Source organism: Carassius carassius, chromosome 47, assembly GCF_963082965.1.
Source record: "Carassius carassius chromosome 47, fCarCar2.1, whole genome shotgun sequence".
Lineage (NCBI taxonomy): Eukaryota > Metazoa > Chordata > Actinopteri > Cypriniformes > Cyprinidae > Carassius > Carassius carassius.
In genome coordinates, this window is record NC_081801.1 from 7,789,037 (window position 1) to 7,813,381 (window position 24,345).

The following is a 24,345-nucleotide window of genomic DNA, read 5'->3' on the forward strand; positions in this document are numbered from 1 at the left end:
ATATAGAAAACACCCAAGCCCCCAAACTCTTTATTAGCAAGTTCAAAAGAACATCATTTACTTTAAATATTTTTTTCAATATTGTAGAAGTCTTTACTGTCACTTTTGATCAATTAATAGTTATTGCTTAATATAAGTATTTCTGATATACAAAAAAACAACAAAACATGATCCCAACATTACAATGTCAAAATCTTAGACATGTTAATCAATCAAGAATCTAATCTAACATTCTACAAGAAAAACTAAAAATCATCCTATTTTTTTTTTTTTTTTGCAGAATTCCAGTTTATCCAGCACTGATTCTTTGATTCAATTTTCTGTATTTGATCATTTAAACTGGCTTAACATTATGCAAAAAAAAGGTACATAAAATATAAGACTTGAGTGTTTACCATCCTTTGAAAAACACCTTTCTAAAGTTGTTCACTTTGAAACGTTTTATTTTTATTTAATATTTTTATCCCCCTGAAACAACGTTTTCATTTTCCTTCAGCTCATTATTGAAGAGAGGTTCTTTAACCATTGTGTATGTCTCAATAGCAAGAGGTCTTACCTTGACCTACAAAGTCAACAAGTTTGAACATATAGTAAAGAAAAAGGAGTGTACAAACACACAATTGCTTCCATTGACCCTGGCCCCTTCTTACACAGTACAGCTTCTATAGAGGAAGGCAGTGTATCAAATTCCATCTCGTTCAACATGGAATATGAAGTATGCTGATCAAGAGTTCACTCCGGTCAGAATGAATGAAGAGAGCAGTCATAATTGCAGTAACTGCATAATTAAGTGCTTATGTCTTAGTTCTCATCGAGAAATTAAACCAGAAACATTAAGACTTTTTAAATCTAAAAAACAACTCTCTCATATTTTGTTTTATAAAGCATTTGTGCATACAAACTTTCCTTCATCAAGTAAAGATTTAAAGTGCAACATACAATAACTGTTTTTAAAGACTCCATATTGGGGATGCAAAAAAAATGGAAAAAAGAAAAAAATCTATAATAAAAAGAATGCATAAAAAAAAGCACATTTCACATATCAAAATAACAGAAAATAAAGCCCATATATACATCACAGTCTATAAAGACAATGTTGAGTGTCTTACACAAGCACGGTTTAAGACAGATGGGGTTCACAGCAGCCCCAAGCTGCTGGATTTTAGAAAGTGGATGGTATAAAGATAGCAAAAGATTTTCTGTGTTTCCTCAAATGGTTTTGGTGTGAAAGTGTAAAATAAACCATGGAAAAAAAAGGCATACTTCAGCTATAGTCTCTCTGGGCTAGATGCAAATTTAATGCAAAGAAGTCTTCAAAGAAACACTGAAGACATCCCAAAGGAGATCCCTAAAACAACTTAACTGTTTTGTTTACAGTGCAAAAGTTTTTGCCGATTCTACAGGAACCTTCTCCAACTGAAAAAAAGCGCTTATTTTCAGCAAGCTTAGTATATGTTGTTTAATTCACGGAGACCTTCAGTTGGAGGTGAGCAGAGAAGACGAGCTGCTGCTGCCTGAGCTCTTGGCGCTCTTCTGCCCCCTGGTGGCGCTGACCTGCCGTGGCACCCGCTGGCTTGAACCATCTCTTGCAGTTTTCTCCCCCTGCCCTGAACTTGTTTTACTGCGTACTAAATCACAAATACACACAGAAGGAACGCATGTAAACATGTGAAACATATACATGTGACATGCGCGATCGTTTTGAGACAAAAGACACAGTGAAACAATTATTAAATTAAAACACCACTCAATAATGTGGTGTGACAACTCGCTGATGAAGTTTCAGTTCAAACAGCAGCATGTGTGCATGAACTGAGCATCTATTCTGCATTAACTATTATTTACAGAGTGCTATAGTGCTGGCCAACATTTTCTGTCGCCTTGAAGAATTTGCTTTTCCCATAGTGTTTTTAAAAGCCTTCATTACAGAGTTAAAAGCCACGAACCAAACCATGAATAATTATTTTTGAAAATTAGACAATAAGACAAAGTACAATAATGGGTACTTAATGCCTTTAGTGAGGACTACAATCCATTGTGGATGGCGTAATAGAAATAACAATGAATACATGTTGAACTATTGATTTAAAGATAATATGAATATAGAAAAACTAATTATATCACAATCTGCACATATATACAAATATTTAAGTATTGTGAGAGTGTAGGAAGACAGATTCATTTGTAGTGCTTCATAGGTGTGGGCCGGCATGATTTTTGTAAAATTTTCTGATTGGTAGAGCTTCCTCTGCAGAATCATGGGCAGTGTAGTTTCTCCACCACTTATTCCAAAAAAGAATTATCAAAAATAATAATAATAATAATAATTAAATAATGCGGGATGACAGAAAATGTTTAATTTCTCATGTAATCGTTCAGTGTTTTGATTGCTGGAATAAAAAATGAATAAATAAAAAAACTGCGGTTCACAGCTTGTAAAAAAAGCACATCTATAAAATATATTATAAATTTACCAATTACTATTTTATATATAAGACTGAATAAATCTAATTTTGTAATTCAAAATAACAGCAGACAGACACCATATAAATTATTATACTTTGACCTGGTTGAGTAGACATCATTATTACACCATTACAGAACTAAAACTTTTATTCTTTACATAAAACTGCAAAAGTGTGTTTCTGTGTCAAAATGACTCAAAATGATGGATGACGACACATATGAGGGACATTATTTTGATAAGGTTATGTAACAAATCAGAGTGACGAAGTGATGTGAAGTGATGATTCAAGTGATGAAGTGGCAAACACCATCCATTTATGAAGTTGAGAGTCACATGCAAGCTTTTCAGTGTTGGTGGCAGACAGTTTTGCAGGATGCTGGTTTACTGGTGCGTTACAGTGTCACATATGACACACCATTAACAGACATTCATTTACCATGAGAAGCAGAAGACTCTATAGCTGGATGAGAGTCAAAGAGTCCATGAGACATATGAGGGAAGCAGATCTGGGGAATTTCACCCCTATTTTCAGAGCACTGAGCCCGGAAAATTGCAGGCACAATCGGCGAGGCATAAGAATGAGAACAGATATACTGCGCTATGAAGCTGAGGCAGGAATCAGTTATGTCAGCATGAGAAATGTACTGCAATAGTTCATGGGAGTGAAGAGAAGACCTTGAACTTGCAAAGCATTAGGATTAAAAAAAGAATGAGAGTACCAAGCTAAAAGAGAGAGAGAAGAAAAACCTTGAGAGATGGGAGCACTCGTGTCACCCGCACTGTAGACCACTATCTTAGCCCCTCCCCTAGGTGGGCGGGACACAGACGCAGAGGGAGGTGCTGCAGTCTTAGTGCTCTTTCCTGAGACCACACCCTCCTCTTCTATAGGAAGTCACACACAGGTTACCAAAAAAATCATAATTTTACCACAAAATATGGAGAAAGAGATCCAAAGACAGTCGGAGTTCAAAAGTACCACCAGAACAGCACAGATTACATTTACATTTAATCATTTAGCAGACGCTTTTATCCAAAGCGACTTACAAATGAGAACAATAGAAGCAGTCAGGTCAACAAGAGAACAACAACAGTATACAAGTGCCATGACAAGTCTCAGTTAGTCTAGTATAGAACGCATAGGTTTTTTTTTTTTTTTTTTCACAGATGCTGTGATCATCTATTTTCCAACTCAAATCATATAATTCTGTGGCATATTATGCTTAGGTCTGTTCACTCCATGACTTCTACATGTGTGGCCCTCACCTCTAGACTCTGAAGGTGCAGTGGCAGTGTGGGACGAAGTGGATGTGTCACCAGTGGATGTTTCAGAGACCTTCTGCCCTGCACACATGGTCTTTAAGGTCTGAAAGACTGCCAGAGGAGCAACGTTCATCTTTAACAGGTCCAATATGATTCTGTAGCAGAGTGAGATGGACCATTTAAAAGTTATGCAACATAAACAGATAATAACCCCCTTTACTTAATTAGCAGTTATGCTACAGTGTACTACAGATACAAAATTATATTTTACTACATTGCTTTTATGAAAGTGGCAACAGCAGTGGGATTAAAGACAAGTTTTCAATAATAAGTATAATAATAATAATAACAGGACATATTACACAAATGCATATGATTTATTAGCCTAACTATAGATATTTCACAGCTGTAGTTTTTAATATTTTGAATTAAATATTTTTCTATATATATATTTTTCTGTTTTCATTTTAATAAATGGATAACTACGCACAACTAAAATAATTTATATATTATATATATTAATTTAATAAATAAAAAATCTAAATAATAATTATATATATACATATATATTGGTCAATTATGAGCTATTCTGCTTAAAGTGCAAAACGGATGCTAACATCCAAAATACACAATTAATTCTATAACTTTTGCCCCCTCACATACTGAGCCAGAAATCCTCACTTCAGCAGCACTTAAACTAAACCTTTCGATTTTATTTATAAAAATATGCTTAATGTTTGCAAATGAAAATATGGATGTTTTTGGTTTTGTCTTGCCTTAAATATTGGCATTATCAGTTTTAAATGAGATTTTGTGGGACTCACTTGAAAACCTCTTGGTCCATGACTATCCCAGCAGCCTGAGTGAGCTCGAACAGCTCAGTCTCCTCCGCATTTAAGACCTTTTTCTTCTTGATGTTGTATTTCTGCACATTCCCGCTGACGGTCACGCTCAGAGATGGGGAGTCCGGGGCTGAAGGCATCGCTGACTGTGACATCTGCGTCACCTAAACACTAAAAAACGAATGAAACCACACAGAGAGCAATCACAAAACAAGCACGAAGAGCTCGCCGATGCTGTAAGTTCCACGGAAAACACATGTCCTCTCATGAAATGTATTTGAAGTCAGGTGATACGTGGGGGTACACAAACATGTTATTTAGGCTTAAAAATACAATTATAAAGTTTAATTTAATACTCACAATAATGCACCAAATGCACTAGTAAATTGCCCGCGTCCTTCCTCCGGGGTTTGTTGCCACTTGACAAGGCAAAAGACAAAGTAGCATTACTTACTGCCACCATCTGGTCTGGAGGAGGCGGTTGTCTTCCTCTAGCGGGCGCTTAGAAAACCGATTCTGAATGCTGAGATGTAACCTGCATCCCCCAAAATCGCAGTCTAATCCCAAAACTATTGTTTATCTCAGTGGATAATGTAAAATAAACAGAATAACAAATTCACACCTGACATAAATGTAAATATGCCACAGCAATCTAAAACATCTTGAAATGCAACAGTTGGACAACTTGAAAGTGAATACAAATAAAATAAAATAAATATTTAAAAAAAAAAAAATAATTGATGCTGATAAAACTTCAAAAGTTGACTACCCAACTTAAAATGTTTTCCATAGCCCATAACAATTAATCATAGAATGTTTACTTTATGAATTTATAATCAGTAACATGCTTCTGTTAATGCTCAAAGAACATCAGAAATAAACTGAAATCCTATTTAATTCTATATATTCTCCAAGTGACAAGAACATAAGTACATCAAAAAAGCATAGACAAAACCAGCATTTAAACATAAATAAATACGAAAAAGCAAGATTCAAGGTTAAACATATTTCATCGTGGAAACATTTATGTAAATTGGGCCAAATTACACAATACAGATCACTCTGTATATATTATCTACACATATATATATATACATAAGGTAACAGCAGTTTGTTAATAAAAAAGGACTGGAAGTGATAAAAATGCTTGTTTTTAACATCAAGTCATTCTCAGCTGACTCTCTGCACTTTGCTCTGAGTCATCTCTTCTGAGTCATCTGCTGAGCTGCGCTTCTTAGATGACACAGGGGACAATGACACTTCCCGTTTATCCTCTAAAATCTTAGATGTAGTCAAGCCAGAGTTTGGCAAATCTAAGTCCAAGCCAGGGCTCTCCAAGCAGGGCGTTGTATCGGTTGGTACTAGTTCAAGATCTGTGGATTTTAGTTCCTCATGTTGCACATCCATATCTTCCAGTCCTGTTAAATGGCCACTAATGGCTTCAGTCTGTGGCTCCTCTGAATCTACACTGAGCTCCAGAGCCCCCGTGTGGCCATCGATTGGCATGTTATGTGATCCTGACAGGATCTCCCTCCTGAGTGAGGCCAGCTGGGCCTGCAGGAGCTCTTTGTGTTGAGCTTCAAGGTTTTCCAGCTGACAATACAAAAAAAAAAAAAAAATTGGGAAAAATATACATTTTAATTACCCAGGTGTACAGATTCAGAACACTTACAAGCTTGGCCACCTTCTGCTGGCTGTGATCTGGGCATTGATAAGCTTGCAGTTCCTCAAACATCCTTACGTTAGACTGAACCAGGCTTGCAACCTAAAAATAAAATAAAAAGAATGCGGAGGAAGATTGAATTATAGCAAGTGTACAAAATAATGTTTATGACCTGTGGTTAAAACTTAAAGTTAATTAACAGAAAAATGTCATTTGTTTCTGTGATGGCAAAGCTGAATTTCCAGCAGCTATTACTCCATTCTTCGGTGTCACATGATCCTTCAGATACTGTTCTATTATGTTGATTTGCTGTTAAAGAAAGATTTCTTATTATCATCAATGTTCAAAACAGTTCATATTTTGGAGGAAAACAAAATACAACTATCTTTGATGAATAGAAATGAACTGTCACTTTTGAACTCTCACTCTAGTACAGTAGTTTAAATATATATTTGTGGTATTGCTTGCTTAGCTAACCATCTATTGTAAGTGTATTTATTGTGAATGTGTCCCGTTTGTTTATACAAAAGGTCAATTTGAAATTATTGTGTGATAAAGAACACACTGCCAAATGTTTTACATAAAGCACTGAACATTACTTCAACAAAAGTAACAAAAAAAAAAAAAGACTTAAATCAGAAATACAATAAGTAAGGAATAATTGACGATGTACCATTGAATTATTAGAAAATAATGACCACCCAAGGTGCCCTTTACCTCTGGTGTGCATTATTTTCTAATAATTCAACAGATCAGAGTCAATTATTCCACTTATACTATGGTTACCTCACATTACTCAGATGATGTATTTTAAGACATTCGTCTGGTTTTTGTTCTTAAAACACTCTTGTGTGTAGGACTAATGTCTAACGCATCTCATCTCAAGCCTCCGTAGCTAATTCCAAAATGTAATTTTTAGTGAGTAACGGATGTTTGAGCCATTGATAGCAGATTAATGCAGTTATTCCTGTAGAGAGAGAGAGAGATTAAGCTAGTGTGAATTCGGAAAAAGTGTCTCTACTAATAGCATATCTCTACATTCATCTGCTTCAAGAACAGCACTGTAATTACCTCTGTAATTAATTACTGCTGTAATTAGTGATATGGACATGTAATGTGGTCAAGACCTGCCTGGAACTACTTTAGCAATGCATTTCCCTGAAAATAATTTCACACCTTTGAATATTCGTCAGCCTATCAGTTTTAAGAATTCAACAGCCCCGTAGTATAAAGCTAATTATAAACCTCAGATATACCTGTTCTTTGAGCTGTTTAATCTCAGCTCGTAGTGTGTTCTCCATACTCTCCTTTTCCTGGCGTACTGTGTCGATCTGCTGGTGGAGCTCCAGGAGTCGTTTCTGTAACAGGGCCTGCTCCCAGCCTTCTGTCTCCTGGAATTACAGCAACTAAAATTTTAGACAGCTCCTACAGGAGATCTGTTAAACCAGAAGACTGAATAATTTACACAAATAACCATTAAAAACATCTGGGTTGCTAAAAAAAAAATAAAGAAAGAATAAAAGAAAAGTGATTTAGTGATTCATGTAACTAATGTTCACCTGTTCAGTGATGATACCAGTAGCTGTGTCATAGATCACACTGTTTCCCTGTCCATCAGGGTCCATAAGAACAAGAGTCTGAGTCCCATCAGATGAATTCTGGGAAGACCCCACCTCTTCCTCAGCACCCAATGGGATACCATTTCTCTCACCATCTTCCTTCAAATATAAAGGAGAGGTCAACTTCAATACTTCAAGTCAAACACCAAAAAGGCTTAGTAGTAGATCATGCTTGTTAATGAATATGCCCAAAATAAAGCTTTGAGACTGTCTACCTTTGGCTCCACAGTCAATAGGGTTTCAGTGCCAGTGGTTAGGAAAGGCTGAGTTAAGATGGATCCAATGCTAGTGCCATCTCCACCTGGTCCAAGACTCACTGCCAGCCCTTCATAAGCTTTAGCATGAGCCTCTGAGCTCTCACCATAATACTGTCGGCAGTTCACATTCTGTGAGAGCACATATATGCAAACATGATCAAAAACGGTGATATCCAAAGTGGAAAAACAGATTTAACCCCGTGTTTCCACCTTTACCTGTGTGACTTGGATCTGAAATGTGGTGTGGGGATTTCGGAAGTGTGTTTTATAGTGTTTGATGGCCTCATCCCTCCTGTTGAAACCATTTCTACAGCGGTAACAGTGCCAATGTGCACCTTTAAACCGTTTTTCTCCTTTAATAGTGCCCACAATCTCGCAATGGATACAGCAGCGCAGCACCTTCAAGCCTGTCCATAAAAAATGAGAGAGAGAGAGACGGTCTCCAAAGAGCATGAATCACATGTGAATCTTAGTCTAACTGTGCCTCACCTCCAAAGTCAATGCCTTTGTCCACATGTTTGATGCGGAAGTGAGCTCGCAGGATAACGGGATCTTGGTAAGCCTCGGCCACAGAACAGAGCGGGCAGTGCATGTGCACTCCTTTCTCCTGTCCCAAACACTTCTCATCCTGACACAGCACAGGTGTATATGTGTGTTCTGTTCCTCTGACACGTACAGAAGGATGGGCCTAGAAAAACAAATGAAGAAAGCCAGTGAATGCAACTCTAATAGAGATTATAACGAATAAGCAGCCCTATTACAATGTGAATCACTTTGCTGTTTATCGCTGGTGGGGACATGAAAAGAAATACACAAAGAACACAAAGAGCAGTCCTTTTTATTTTGTTCTAACTGGGAAAAATCTGTGACTAGAGGTTGCGGTTCAATGCTGTCAAATGTTCTTTTGAGAGCACATCTGGGGCTCATGCACATTACTGTGAGCGTGAATAGTGATCTAAAACAGGTCTTGTTCTGTCATTACGACTATCTTTTGATGTTGTTTTACAGTTCAGCTGAAGATATAGAGCAGAGCAGTATTAAGGGTATTGGAATATCCAATATTGGAGTGTCTACACTCCTCTATTTTTTTTTATTATTGATAGGATTTTGATGTGAACAGCAGCAGATAGATATACAGCAGGGTCACCAAATCTGACAGGGCAGCATTAAAGGTTACTGAAATCTGTTAACCCTCTCTATTTTGCACATGATGTCTTTATAATGTTACAAAGATTCACTCCGGTGATGTCTAAACACTTATTTTTATATTCTAGAAAGCATTTTGCTCTGATGTGAACAGTTGCAGATATTCTGCAGTCACCAAATCTGACAAGGCAGTATGAGAGGCTACCAACATCTGTTACCCCCTCTGTCTCAAACACACTTTATAAATATCCATTATTATGTAGTTTATTTAGCTTGAATCAACAAGCAAAATGTGTTTACACAATAAAATTGCAGAATTTCCACACCTTGACAATTTTTTTAAAAAGATGCATTGCTTCAAGCTTCAGGAGCCCCTTGTGGTAAACATAAGCATTGCCGCTATAAATCAATAAAACTTAGCCCATGGCGTTAAGTTTAACGTTATGAGAAATTATTACCGCCATTATCTTGAGCTCTTGTTTGCAAAATGTTATTATTCATGTAAGTTAACGGTACATGTTGAACATGAATAGCATATACTTAATTGGTCCTGAAGCATTGCTATCAATTGTATTTTCATATATTTCACAAGGCCTGAAAGTAATTCAATGAAATAAAGCGTCGTTATAAAATCATATTAATAATATTTTACGTGTATTATGCAAATCTTGACTAACGTTACTGCACTGAATCGCACTGGTGCAAAAAGTTAAAAGGTGCACGCAGCTTTTGCACACTTAATCAAGCTAACAACTTAGCAAGCTAACACAAAACTCACAGCATTTCACGTTTAACCTTCCACTCACCACAAAAGCGGACATGCTTTTGATATAATATAGAAATCCGATTTAAATTCCGCTGTCCACCCGGCGTTTGTCGTAATCTTTAGCCTATGAAACAGCCCATTTCAGAGCGCTTGTGTGTGGTTCGTCATCTGTGTGTACACACATTCACCTGCGAGTTTCCAGCATACAGTCTATGGTTTCCAATCACACAACGCCGATGAATGCAACGAGTTATCAGTGCTAGAGTTCAACGTAAATGAATTTCATTGGCCTCCATTAGTTTTGGTGGAATTTCAAACCAATCAGCACCGTAATCGATGAGTGAGGAATGTCGGTGGCGCCACAACGACGGCTGCACGTAACGTTAAGTCACGTTACACTTGTATAAAACCAAAGAAAAAAAACAATATCTACAAATCTTTAAAACAGACTTAAGGTTTAGACACGTTACTGTTTTATTTAAATTACTAATAGCTTTCCTGTACTGTTCGTAAAATTAATTTTTAACGGATCACTAGAATAAAGATAACTTACGCATGTGTAACGATAGTTTAAAAAATAGCTATAAGATAAAATGTATTGCTGAAGTAAAAATATTACTTCATTTCCTCCCTAGAGAATGTAATTTTGTTTCAAACTAGCCTTCTTTGATGGTCTAATAGCTACCTTTACAGGCTTTTAACACAAGGGGATGTAGCTCAGTGGTAGAGCGCATGCTTTGCATGTATGAGGCCCCGGGTTCAATCCCCGGCATCTCCACTTTTTGTACAGTTCGATTTTATTCAACATAAAAACCAACACATATAGGTTGAGCGAAAATATAATTTTGAGGGCAATACATAGACAATATAAGATTACTATATTTTTTGTCTTGCAATTGTTTTGCTAACCACAAGTGGTCTGTCTCACACATTGATAAGGTTCTTTTACGTCAATCAACTAGACACTCAATTTGTTTAAATGTGTCGAAAAAGCAAGCATAAAACCAGTCAGCTGCCACAGAGTAGTCAAAAAGTTATTTGTATAATTGTGGTACACATCATGTTTCTTCTTGTTTACTCAGTCTTCATCCGGCATCTGTCAGGAAAGGCCACAAGTCACATAAATGAAAAATAAAATAAATTCAGCTATTGCCTCTCTGTTGAGCACTTAATGTTAGATTTTAATGTTACAAATGCAAACTCTTAGAAAATGTAAAATAAAATAGATAACAACTACCGTGCAAATGTTTTAAAAAATGATCTTATGCTCAGCAAGGCTGCTTTTATTTGATCAAAAATACAGTAATATTGTAAAATATTGTTACATTTTAAAAATAACTGTTTCCATTTTAATATATTTTAAAATGTCCTTTATTTCTGTGATGGCAGCTGAATTTTCAGCAGCCATTACTCCAGTCTTTAATGTCACATTATCCTTCAGAAATTATGCTTTTATATATATTTTCAAAATTTTCAACTTTAGTGTTTATTCTTATAATTCATTTTTGACATCTTAAAGTGGATTTCATCATTACTTACTCTTTCAGTTTCATTTTCAAACTCTGGATTCTTCCATTTCTGATTGGACAGAATTTAAACTAAAATGCCTAATGAGTTTGCAAAGAGAGCCTCAGCAGACAGTGCTGTGTATGGTTCTGTATTGCTTCCATTTCTCCTATTTCTGCTGAGACACAGTCGGTTTGGGGCACTGAAACAGCTACAAACAACTGAGCCATTACAAAAAAAGATAATTAGAGTGTGGTTTCACCATAATAAGAGCCTCCTACACAGCTAATTTAAAGAGAAAAGGTATTATTTATCTGAATAAGATAAATCACGGCCATTTCTTGCAGCTACATGGTTATGATAATAGGATTGTCACTCACTGTCCAGTAATAGTTTCTCACTGATCTCAAAGAGGCTGGTTATGAGACTCAGGCAAAGCCCATCCAGATGTGGAGAGGTTTCGGGCAGGCTCTAACAGCCAAAGGAGTCCAGGGCAACAAGAAAGCCCACAACCCACAAACCACTAATTCAGTCATATTATCATAAATATAATATTATCATAAAATATCATCAGGCTAGTCCATGTGTGCTGTAGCCTACCTGCAAAGTGAATAGGGCCACTCTGGAGATCCCAGTCCAGCTGTGTAATAAATACGGATGAAGGATGTTGTTGGCAGTGTGAAAATCAAAGGCAGCACACACTCCTAGCACAGACAACACCACCACCTGCTCCACTTGAGAGAACACGGTACAGGACAATGGCTAAAAGAGAGAAAAAAACACACAGAAAAAGATGAAAAGTAAAGGAGAAAATTTAGACATGGTACATAAACATTGTACTATGTTCCTTTGACATGCACCATGGTAATATCCCTGGAAGTACATCTATACATCTCTACATCTTCACAAGAAGCTTTCACTTACTATTCATATTGCAAATGAACCATGGCATAAGCAGCTTGAAAGACTGTCTATTATGGACCAGCACAGCTGTTTGTGTTGAATTAAATCCTTGTTATATCATTGCGCATCTACCTAACAGTTTGTCGTTAAATCTGGTGGAAAATATTACTTTCACACTTCAGATACATTATGTCAGTTGATTTTGTAAGACGTGCGACGGATCACATCAGGTTCCACAAAGAAAAGAACGTCAGAACTTATGTTGTATGTAAATGATGACAGAATATTTTTTAAGACTCATCTCGGTTTGCTCTCCATTTAATCTCACTTCCGTCTTGTAAAAACAAATGTGATATTAAACAGAAATCATTCGTTATTCTTTCCTAGGACTGTTTGTGACGGAGCAAGACCGTAAACATGAGAAGGAAAGAGAAGAGGCCAGATAAAAACAAGAAAGCAACAGAAAAGTTTATAAATGTGAGACAGAAAGAGAAGTGTTTCCTCTCACCATTTCCATACAGCATCACGAGACCATGAGGACCGGGTGCCAGTTAAACTGCAGGAAAGATCCATCCCAGGCAAATCCTCCTCTCCAGATCCCACTTCACACACACACACACACACACACATACTGGTTTTTGTGAATTACCAGGACACTGCAGCCCAAACAGGTGTGTTGGTGTATTAGGGGGACACCCCTTTCCACTTGCTGTACAGAGATGTGGTGAAGATCAAAAAATCTATTTTGACCCATACAACACAGATTTCACTTTAAAGTTTGTTTACACAAAACACAATCTATAATGTAACAACCTGAAAATATACACAATTATGAGGACAATTTATAATTTGATACACAAGCCCCACCTATGACACAAAACGTTATTATAAGGACTAAAGTGATTTCTGAGGACACTAGATATACAACACACAAAAGTGTCATTTGAGTGTATTAAAGGGACATACCTGATATATGAGGACTAATGGCTTAACACATACACAATAGTAAAGACTGTGTATTAAAGGGACATACCTGATATATGAGGACTAATGGCTTAACACATACACAATAGTAAAGACTGTGTATTAAAGGGACATACCTGATATATGAGGACTAATGGCTTAACACATACACAATAGTAAAGACTGTGTATTAAAGGGACATACCTGATATATGAGGACTAATGGTTTAACACATACACAATAGTAAAGACTGTGTATTAAAGGGACATACCTGATATATGAGGACTAATGGTTTAACACATACACAATAGTAAAGACTGTGTATTAAAGGGACATACCTGATATATGAGGACTAATGGCTTAACACATACACAATAGTAAAGACTGTGTATTAAAGGGACATACCTGATATATGAGGACTAATGGCTTAACACATACACAATAGTAAAGACTGTGTATTAAAGGGACATACCTGATATATGAGGACTAATGGTTTAACACATACACAATAGTAAAGACTGTGTATTAAAGGGACATACCTGATATATGAGGACTAATGGCTTAACACATACACAATAGTAAAGACTGTGTATTAAAGGGACATACCTGATATATGAGGACTAATGGTTTAACACATACACAATAGTAAAGACTGTGTATTAAAGGGACATACCTGATATATGAGGACTAATGGCTTAACACATACACAATAGTAAAGACTGTGTATTAAAGGGACATACCTGATATATGAGGACTAATGGCTTAACACATACACAATAGTAAAGACTGTGTATTAAAGGGACATACCTGATATATGAGGACTAATGGTTTAACACATACACAATAGTAAATACTGTGTATTAAAGGGACATACCTGATATTTGAGGACCAATGATCAGACTCAGAACATGGTGCACGCATTTTGCAAGTGTGTAAAATATTTTTGTATAGTGCTGTAAATATGCTACCTTACCTTTTATAGTGTGTATTCAAGGATGTACTATTTGGGAGTGACATAAGGGATTGTCTGTCTGTCTGTCTGTCTGTCTGTCTATCTATCTATCTATCTATACACATAATGTAAATCTAGCCGGTTGTTTGCAGAAAAACCGAGAGTGGGTGATCATATTTAAGCGAAGAAACAACATTCAAACAAGCGGTGCAGACATAACAGTATGCACATTCTGTGAACAAAGAGCAAAGTTTATTTTGTTCTTGTTTACAGCAAAATTACTGTAGTTGCCCTTAATATTTTACATCACAAGATCATTTTGTGTATCAAGAAACATCCTGTGTGTACTGTGTGTAATGAAAAAACAAACGCTCTTACTGTAAGTGTAAAGAGAACAACTTAAATATTTTAACTGTTCCTAAGCATAACAGCTAAACTAAACATTGCTGAAAGCATACTGAATCCATGAACAAACTTTAACAGCAGAAGAATATTCTGCTTACATATAAACAAAAAGTAAAAAACAAAAACACCTAATGAGACTGTTTCTTTTTTAGGGTTAAGCCGCGATTCCTGACAAAATCCCTAATGTTTTGGAGCGTGCGAGTAGCCAAAGCTGGATGCTCAGCATTCTTGCACTGCTGGCATTCAATTTTAGTGGCGAGTTTACCCCTTGCTATGTGGTCGCGGAAATGCCTCTGTACTGCTGCAATTTCAGTTGGAGACCAGGCTTGTTTCTGCTTCCTTTTAGCATCATCCAGATTTTTTTCAGCAGAATTTTCATGATTCCCTACAAAAGAGGAAAACAGGTTCCTGAACCCTGGGTTGAACACTATGATGGCCAGAGCTCCTCTCCCTCTTCTCCCAACCAGCCACACTCTTACCAACCCTTGTCTTTAGTCAAGTCTTGTTGTATAGGTCACTAATCCGTAAGAGTAAAATTGGTTTTAACTGTTGGCCCAATGTTACATTCCTCATACATCAAATATCAAATTGTAAATAAAAGAATAAAATTAAAGACCTGACTACATGGTTGCTTATTTCCTAATATAGATTTAGGCCTGTCACTAGGGATGCAACGATAAACTGATTTCACTATTAACCGTGCTTTAATTCGTCACGGTTAATTAATCGTTAAGGCTTCTCAACACAGCGTTTCTTCTGCACGGAATAAAACTGCTGCAACTAAAAGTTTTTCCAACTGTGCGCTAGCTTAAAGTTCAGAGGTCAAGACTGAGCACTGAGAATGTGAACATGCTTACATTTCTGCACTATAATATGAACAGAAAGGACTGAAGATAAGTGTGCAATTTGAGGGCCATGTTGTATGTGGGTCCTGCAGCTTTTGACTCCTTGTTTTGTTCCAAAAGGATATGTATAGCTTGCTAATATCAATACCAGAGATGTGTTTCTTTTTATTTATTTTCACTGTACTGCATTATTCATTTTCAAAAGGAGGCTATATTGTTAAGTCAAAAGCCAGTTAGAGCTTTTTTATTTTCAATGTTTCTACTCTGGTCCAAAAAAAATGAAAATACCAAACAATTTTGTAATATAGTTGATCACAACTTAAAGTGCATTTAACTACATTTGTCCTCTTTAATAGGGAAATACTTAGCTAATATTTAGCTAAGATTTTATATAGACAAATACTATTATTTTTTATTCTTATTTTTATTTATTTATTCATTATTCTGTTATATATTTTCAGTGTAAAATTATTACAGGACTGGAAATGGACTATTATTTGTTTTAACTAATAGTGTTTTGAAATGAATTAATGAATAATAATTACTGTGATAACTGTGAAACCGTGATTATTCCTCAGACTATAATCGTACAGCCAAAATCTATAATCGCTGCATCCCACCCTGTCACGATAATCAATATATCGACTTATCGCACAATAAATGTACATGATCTCAATTTTTGCCAATGCAATACATCACCATTTATATTTACATAAAAAACACAATAACATAAAACATAACATAAAACATAAAAAAAGGAAAAATCTGTAGATGGAAAAATCTCCATAACAGTTCTTCGTCCATTTGTCTTTTTTCTATTTGTAAGAAAATGTGGATTTACTATTATTATTAATTTTTTTTACTATTATTCAAGTTTTTTAAGGTATCTAATATTTGGACACTTAATTTTCATGATCTAAATCATTTATGAATTAAATGTTTGTTTATTAATTGAAAGTGTGTGGCCTTCTTGCATTATTATGCTGTTATATTATTATTTTACATTCACTGGCATAAAATGGTCTTAAAATGACAATAATATCACTTATCACAATTATTTTAAGGGGCAATATATCGACCAACAAAAAGTTATCATGACAGGCCAATATAGATAAGTAGTTCTCATTATACTAGTAGTATTCTCATCATACCTTGAGATGAGCCTCCAAAGGAAGTCTCAATATCTGTGAATAGACAAATAAAACACTATAACAAACAGTAGTATTGCTTGGTCTGCATGAATTGAATCAAACCTTAATGGATATGCTGGCTGAGTGAGGTAGATGCTCATACCATCTGAGGTGCCTGTAGGGTTCACAACAGGCCGCCTAGCTTTCTTCATTCCTGTGGTATGAATAGAATGGCTCAGAATAAAGGTTCTGATGGAACATACTCAAACATTTCATAAATTATTCTACACATTTAAGTGGAAACTGTAAATCTCTAGCAAAAAATCCTCCTTTACTATAAAACCAGCTAAAATGATTGATCTAGAGAATTCCCTAGTACAGTGTTCTTTCTTTATATGATTGTGTGCTTTTACCAGGTTGTTCATGCTCCTCCCTCCTGCTGTGATATTTGTCCTTCATGCAATGAGCTTTAAAAATAAATAAATAAATACATATTCAAAACATGGTAACACTTTATGGCAAGTGTGAATCTCATGAATTATCAGGAACTAACACAAGCTCAAAGTCTTTCATTCATGACTTCATGGATGAAAAACACCTTAACACCTTAACACCTTAATGTTCACACTTAGCGTCTTTTTTCGAACTACCAGCGTCTGTTCTACATTATAACCCTATGGAGTAAACCGTTTTTTCAAAAAAGTCCTGAGCGCTTTTTTAGACGCCACCGCCGGCGTCTTTTTCCTTTCGCGTTTCCTTTCCCGTATAATGTCGTGCACCCACAAACGTCTTTGTGAACCGACATTCTCCTCCCCGGTAACTTCAAAAGCCAACGCAAGAGCCAACTTTCTCTTTCTCGACATTTTTTGCATCACACAGCACTAGGCTACTGTTGCAGCTGTTGTTATAGCAACAAAAGAACCGAACGCTGCCAGCGTTTTCTTTTTTGCTAAAAAAACGGCATTGTCAACTTTTTCTTGTCAAAAAAGACACTAAGTGTGAACATAGCCTAAGACATTAAGACAAGTACATCATCATGATTTATGTTTATTATGCATGATCATGATGTTTTCATTGTTCACAAAAAACAAGGTATTTACTATACATTGTAGATAAACCTATAGTCATGGCACATGATTCAAAATACAAAAAAACATTTTGTGCATGTAAGACTACTTGAATTATTAAAAGGAATATAGAAAAATAATAAATATTACCTCATGCATGCATACAGGCTAGAAGAGTATATCAATTAATGTCAGAACTCATGTTTTTCATTAAAGATGAGGTATCAAGCAGAGCGCAACACTGGCCAATCACAGCACAGTGTGCAAAATTTGTTGACATCTCAAACAATTCATCACCACAGGCACTCACAAATCAGGCAACCAACTGGATCTGGTTTACACACGCAACTGCATCACAGACAACATCTTGGTGAGACCTCTCCATGTTTCAGATCATTTCCTCATCACTTTCAGTCTACAACTCTCTGCCCCTGCACCACCAACCCCACCACCAGTCACTTTCAGGCGAAACCTGCGCTCACTTTCTCTCGCCCATCTTTCATCTGCCGTGTCATTTTCTCTTCCCTCACCCCCACAATTCTCATCTCTGGATGTGAATACCGCAACGGACACCTTATGCTCCACTCTAACCTCTTCTCTAGACAATATCTGCCCTCTTTCCTCCAGGCCAGCACACGCTACTCCCTCTAACCCCTGGTTGTCTGAGGTTCTTCGTGAACACCGGACCGAACTCAGGGCAATGGAGAGGAAATGGCGCAAATCAAAAGACACATCTGACCTGAGTATGTATCAATCTCTCCTCTCTTCCTTTTCCGTTGATGTTCATGCTGCAAAATCTTCCTACTTCCACAACAAGATCAACAGCTCCTCCAACACACGATCACTTTTCAAGACATTCAACTCTCTATTCTGTCCTCCTCCACCACCACCACCCACCTCCTCTTTAACTGCTGACGATTTTGCGAACTTCTTCACCAACAAGACAACAACTATCAGCAGTCAGTTCTCAGCTCCTCACACACAGGAGCACAGACCGACCCCTTTCACAGCCAATCACCCTCTCTCCTCCTTCTCTCCGCTAACCGAGGAAAAAGTATCTACACTTCTCCTCTCCAGTCATCCTACCACCTGCCCTCTTGACCCCATCCCCTCACACCTTCTACAAGCCATATCTCACACACTTCTACCAGCTCTCACACACATCATCAACTCATCCCTCCATACTGGCACTTTTCCTACTGCATTCAAGCAGGCTCTGGTAACTCAACTGCTGAAAAAATCAACACTTAACACATCACTTGTAGAGAACTACAGACCTACCTCTCTACTTTTCCTTTCAAATTACTAAATGTAAATGTAAATGTAAATCCAAATACAGTAGTCTTACATCCAAATACAGACTGTATATGTCACTCATTGTTTACACAGTGCAGAGATTGTGAATACAACGGTTAAACAAAATTCGGTTGCAACAATCAGGATAAGCACAAGTAATTACCATTCTGATTAGCTGTAGTGACCACAATCACTCTGCACTGTATAAACAAATAAGTGACCTATACACAAGATAGAATACTACTATGCCAGAGCATGTATTTGGTTTAGTCTGTGCATGTTTGGGACCCATTGACTGCCATTATATCCCAGATGACACACGCAAGTCTGCAAGATGTCTGTTAAAGATCTCTTGATCTGGAAACATCCGCTGTCTAAAAACTTTCTTTCAGATGTCAGTTTTACATACATTCTAAATTATAAACATCTTAAAGACATCTAACAGACGTCTATGTGACATCTAAAAAGAGACATCCAATAGACGTATTGCAGATGAGCAAATAACCTAAATAATACATCTTGCAGATGTAAATGCAGACGTCAAATAGACATCTTCTAGATGTACGTGCGCTATCAGGGATATGACTGAAAGACTGCAGCGGTTTGAGTTAAAAATCTTTGAGTTCTACTGAAGAAACAAAGTCATCTACATAACTGACTCCTAGGGATTAGCAGTTGAACCTCACATTTTCATTTCTGGGTGAACTATCGCTTTAATAACACACTGTTTATCAGTATTTCCAGAAGACCAAGTTACCACTTTACTTGAGGGTTCACACACGATGAGGTCATAAGAAATTAATGCTTAGTTAATGATGACTACTGTATTTGGATGTCAACAGAATTCACATACTCTGTGCTGTGATTGGCCAGTGTTGGGGGTCTGTCCATTTACATGCAGGCTGCTATGAAGAAGACATACTGTATACGTGCTTGATAACTCATCATAATTAATGAAAAACATTAGTTCTCACATTAATTACTGTTACTGATATACTGTTCTAACCTGTATGCATGCATGAGGCAATGCAGATTTTTGTATATATTATTATAATAATTCAAGTAATCTTATTTGAGAAAACAAATGTTTTAGTACATGTACCAAAAGCATAGCTTTATCCATAATGGATATTAAAAATCTTGTTTTCTGTGAAAAAGAAAACATCAAGATGCATAATAACCTATTAATCATGATGATGTACTCATCTTAGTGAATGTCTTAAGGTGTTTTTCATCTATGAGGTCATGAATAAAAGATTTTGAACTCATGCTAGTTCCTGATAATTGAGATATTAATGGATGAAGTAATTCATAATTCTTCATTAATTTATGCATTAATTCATGGTAATTCATGTACCCCTACTGTAAAGTGCTCCCCAAAAACTTGCATCATTTACACAATGTTATAATTTAAGCAATCAAAAGCAACCTAAACTGCATTTTAAACATTTCTAACAGTCATTTTGGTTTCAAAAGTATATATACACATGTGGGTTTGAAGTTAAAAAAGTTTTAGTATTGTCATACCTTTAGATGGGCCTCCTAAGGCAGGATCAGTATCTGTGAATAGAAAAATAAAATGCTATAACAAACAGCAGCGGCGCTTGGTCTATATGAATTATGCTTCTGTGACATCTCTGAACTACTGTATAATGTTTTGGTGCATCATATGGTGCACTTCTTACACTGACTTTACTGATTTGATGTTTGTATGTTTATGTGCTTTTACCTGTTTCTGTTTGTGTCTGTGGATGCGCCTCCTCAGCATCACTGTCTTCACTATGTTCCGAATCAGAAAAGTCTAACTTGTCTAAAAAAAAAAATTGAGTATCAAGTAAGCTTAACATTGCTAATGTTAGAGTAAAAATAGAAGACATAGTGATAACTCTAATATCTGGTGAACATTACATTAAGATCTACGTTAGGGATTATCTTTAGGATATGAATATACTTAGTTAACTTCAAAATGTCATTTGTAACAACTTTAGTAGCATTACCTTCAATTTCAATTTCTTCTAGGGTTTTGCCGTGGAGATTTGAAAGAGAATCTTTCTCCATAGCGAGGAGTAACTTTGAAATCTTGGCCAGCTGGGTTGTAGCCTCCGGAAGTCGATAATATTCTCTGTGCACACGAATATCGTGGCCCAAGAAGTCCGCAACTTGGTCCAACTCGTGGTTTTTCAGGTTAAGCACCTGCGACAAAGTTGCCACATGTTTGCGCAGTTGGGTCGACCGGAGGAGTTCCGGGTTTTGTGCACCACACTCGTGTGCATAGATCCTCAGACAGTCTTGTCCTCTATAACAACTCAAACAGCTTGGTCGAGCAAACAGGAATTGGTTTTCCTCAGGGACTCCACATTCCCTTCTTCTGCTTATGAGGAGGGTTAAGGCATCAACCATGTCTGGTGACAGCAAAACTGCCACTTTTCGCCCTCTTTTACCCCTAAGTTCCACCCGACTAAAATGTGTACAAAGTTTTTGTTCAAACTTTGTTAGCCCAACAGCAACATCTTTGTGTAGGGGAGCTGTATCCCTCTCTAGAAAACCTTTGAGTTGCATTTTTGCAACCTCTCCTCCACGTCGCCGGTTGAACACAATTATTTTTGCAAGAGTTGCTTTGCATAGGTCGCCATAGACTTGTGCTGATGGCATCTGTTTCAAGTTCTCAGAACCTAAATCAACAACCTTTTCAAGATGCTGGTGAAGAAGTTGTACATCCTCTGTGAAAGGGAGGGTAGACGGCTTGTTAAAGCGCCCCTCATTCAAGGTGGTCAAAGCTGTGTGGGAAACGAGTTCAGACCATTTAGCATCATACAGCTTTTTGAATGCTTGGGTTGACTTTATCCCCTCACCATCTTCTGCCATTAGAGCTCGGCAATGTACAATGTCACATATCTTATTCAGTGAGTGGCCCAACTTAAGGGCAAGGCTTGGAGTCTGGAATGAGTGTTTTACATCATCAAACCCAGATACCTTTTTGACAGCCTGGATAACCACATTGAAATTTTCAGGTCTCACAGCATCTTCAAGAGTCTGTACAGAAAATTCCTTTCTCAGAATCAGCAGAAGTCTTCCAACTTCCCGGAGCTTCTGTCGAATATAGTCAAATTTAGTGGGATCTTGCCCATGTTTATTGTAAAATGACTGGGCCAGCTGAAGAATGCAAAAGTCACTCCGCACAGCAGCAGAGATGTCATCGTCTTTCATCACAGTTAGCAGTTTCCAAACACCTTGTGATATTTGTTGGCAGAGGGCTGCATTAGACATTGTTGCCAAAGACAAGACCCTAGTTCTTCCTGGCTCTGCCTGATCTTCCACTGGTTTGGAAAGACAATTTCGAACGTGTCTCCAGAGATCCCTTCGGAGAAACATTGCATGGCAATACATACAGTGCACATAATCTTTTGAATCATATCTTTTCTTTGGCTTACGTCTGAGTTTTAACAATCCAGTCCCATTCGCTAAAACATCTGCATTGTGTTCATAGTTTCCTTTGTTCCGCAGTTTGTTCAGAAGTTTTTGACGCTCTTTGGAATGTTTTGGTAGAGCCAAAGCCCGAGCAACATCGACGTTTGAATTCTCATGGACTTTTAAGTGGCGTGTAAATTTTGACTGCGGTTTTCCACAAATGTAGCAGTAATTCTTCTTGCTTACTGAAGAGGATATATTTGAAGATTGTAAAGATGGATCTTCCCCTGTGCCTGTGATATCCTCAACAGTGCTTTCAGTATTGCCATCGCTGTGAACTTTCGATATTTGTACTTGTATGGCTTTCCTACTAGGCATTTCAAGCTGTGCTGTGCAGACTGGAACTTTTGGGAGTGAACCTATGACACTTTCTTGGCATGGTCTGCCATTTTGAATTTCTGCAGTAGATTTGATGCAGAACACTTCAGTATTTTTAATGTTTAAGAGTTTTTCTGGAGGCGCTATGCTTACGTCTGAACCTTCTGAGACAGAATTAGGTACATAGTCCTCATCCGACATGTTCTCACTGGAAAATTCTAATTCGGAATCCTGAAATAGTAAACATATCTTTTGTACATACTCAGAAAGCTTAGTTCTAAGGAAGAAAATTGCTGAAAAATAAAACATATCTGACTATTTAATAAATCATACTTACGGATGTTGAGGGGTCAGGTTTGGGCTTCACATTTTTCTCGTAGCAAGTTTTATGCCAGAAGCGGGAACAAACTAGATTGAGCATATAATAAACAAGGTTGGTTTCATTTGAATAAAAGGTGATTTAAGAAAAGATGCTTTAAAAAGTGATAGATAAAGCAGTGATAGATGATCAGTGTGTTTGAAAGTGTGGCTATAAGATGGAAGAGAACAGAGAAAGGAGAAGACTAATATAAATATGAATCGATTACACAATTACACAGGCAGACAGACTGAGCAAGACAGAAAGAAAGAATGAAAAGTTAACTTTTTCAAGCTAATTTAAAGATGCATTTAGAACGTCAAGATTACACAGTTTTAGGGTTTCAATGGTAAAGCATTTTTAAAAGTATTAAAATTGTCTGAACAAAATACTTACCCTTACATCTCACACCAGCCCACTTAAAAGCGGAATAAGGACCACTACAGCAATCACATTTATTCAAGCTTGATAGTACTGTAGATATTATGACATGTTTACAGTTCTGTTGAAAAAAAAAAGTTATAATTGATTAGAGGAAATTATACTGTATTACTATAGTTAGGTGTTAAAGGCACAATATAATGCATTAATACAATATTTAAATTGGTCTCTGATATCTATACAGAAGGTATGTGGCTTAGGTAAGGGCAAAAATGATTTAGAAACAGTTTTATCTTTCCATATTATTCAACAATGCCAAGGTAAATTTCAAGGTTTTTCATTATATGGCACCTTTAAGACATAGGGCTAAGGTTTGAACAAGTTATTTTAATTTCACAAATAACAAAATGTATATCACAAATGTACTGCACTGTAGTATGACAAAAGCAGTAAGTATGGGGGACTTACGATACACAAACCATTGTGCAGTTTGACAAAACACACACTGAACTTCTACCCATCCCCCACAACATGACAAAAGCAGTAAGTATGGGGGACATACGATACACAAACCATGGTGCAGTTTGACAAAACACACACTGAACTTCTACCCATCCCCCACAACATGACAAAAGCAGTAAGTATGGGGACATACGACAAAAGCAGTAAGTATGGGGGACTTACGATACACAAACCATTGTGCAGTTTGACAAAACACACACTGAACTTCTAC

General features: G+C 36.8%; 2 protein-coding genes and 1 non-coding gene across 4 annotated transcripts; 1 reads left to right on the top strand and 2 right to left on the bottom strand.

Moving 5' to 3' along the window:
- Nucleotides 1-1,010: 1,010 nt before the first annotated feature.
- Nucleotides 1,011-5,078, bottom strand: LOC132130600 (mitotic-spindle organizing protein 2-like). Of its 2 annotated transcripts, XM_059542357.1 has the most exons (5): nt 4,930-5,078; nt 4,552-4,724; nt 3,731-3,882; nt 3,215-3,349; nt 1,011-1,628 (listed from the first exon to the last, which is right to left on the bottom strand). In XM_059542357.1, the coding sequence occupies exons 2-5, from the start codon at nt 4,722-4,724 to the stop codon at nt 1,477-1,479; spliced, it is 612 nt and encodes a 203-aa protein (XP_059398340.1). In that variant the 5' UTR covers nt 4,930-5,078; the 3' UTR covers nt 1,011-1,476. The 2 variants fall into 2 exon arrangements, with proteins under 2 accessions (XP_059398340.1, XP_059398341.1); XM_059542358.1 differs by lacking the exon at nt 3,215-3,349.
- Nucleotides 5,079-5,672: 594 nt separating this feature from the next.
- zgc:193801 (uncharacterized protein LOC564476 homolog) lies at nt 5,673-10,216 on the bottom strand. Its single transcript, XM_059541793.1, has 8 exons — nt 10,061-10,216; nt 8,598-8,796; nt 8,325-8,515; nt 8,067-8,237; nt 7,792-7,950; nt 7,489-7,623; nt 6,242-6,334; nt 5,673-6,162 (listed from the first exon to the last, which is right to left on the bottom strand). The coding sequence occupies exons 1-8, from the start codon at nt 10,073-10,075 to the stop codon at nt 5,740-5,742; spliced, it is 1,386 nt and encodes a 461-aa protein (XP_059397776.1). The 5' UTR covers nt 10,076-10,216; the 3' UTR covers nt 5,673-5,739.
- Nucleotides 10,217-10,726: 510 nt separating this feature from the next.
- On the top strand, nt 10,727-10,798 carry trnaa-ugc (transfer RNA alanine (anticodon UGC)). Its single transcript has one exon. It is a non-coding gene; the product is annotated as a tRNA-Ala (tRNA).
- The last annotated feature ends 13,547 nt before the right edge of the window (nt 10,799-24,345 follow it).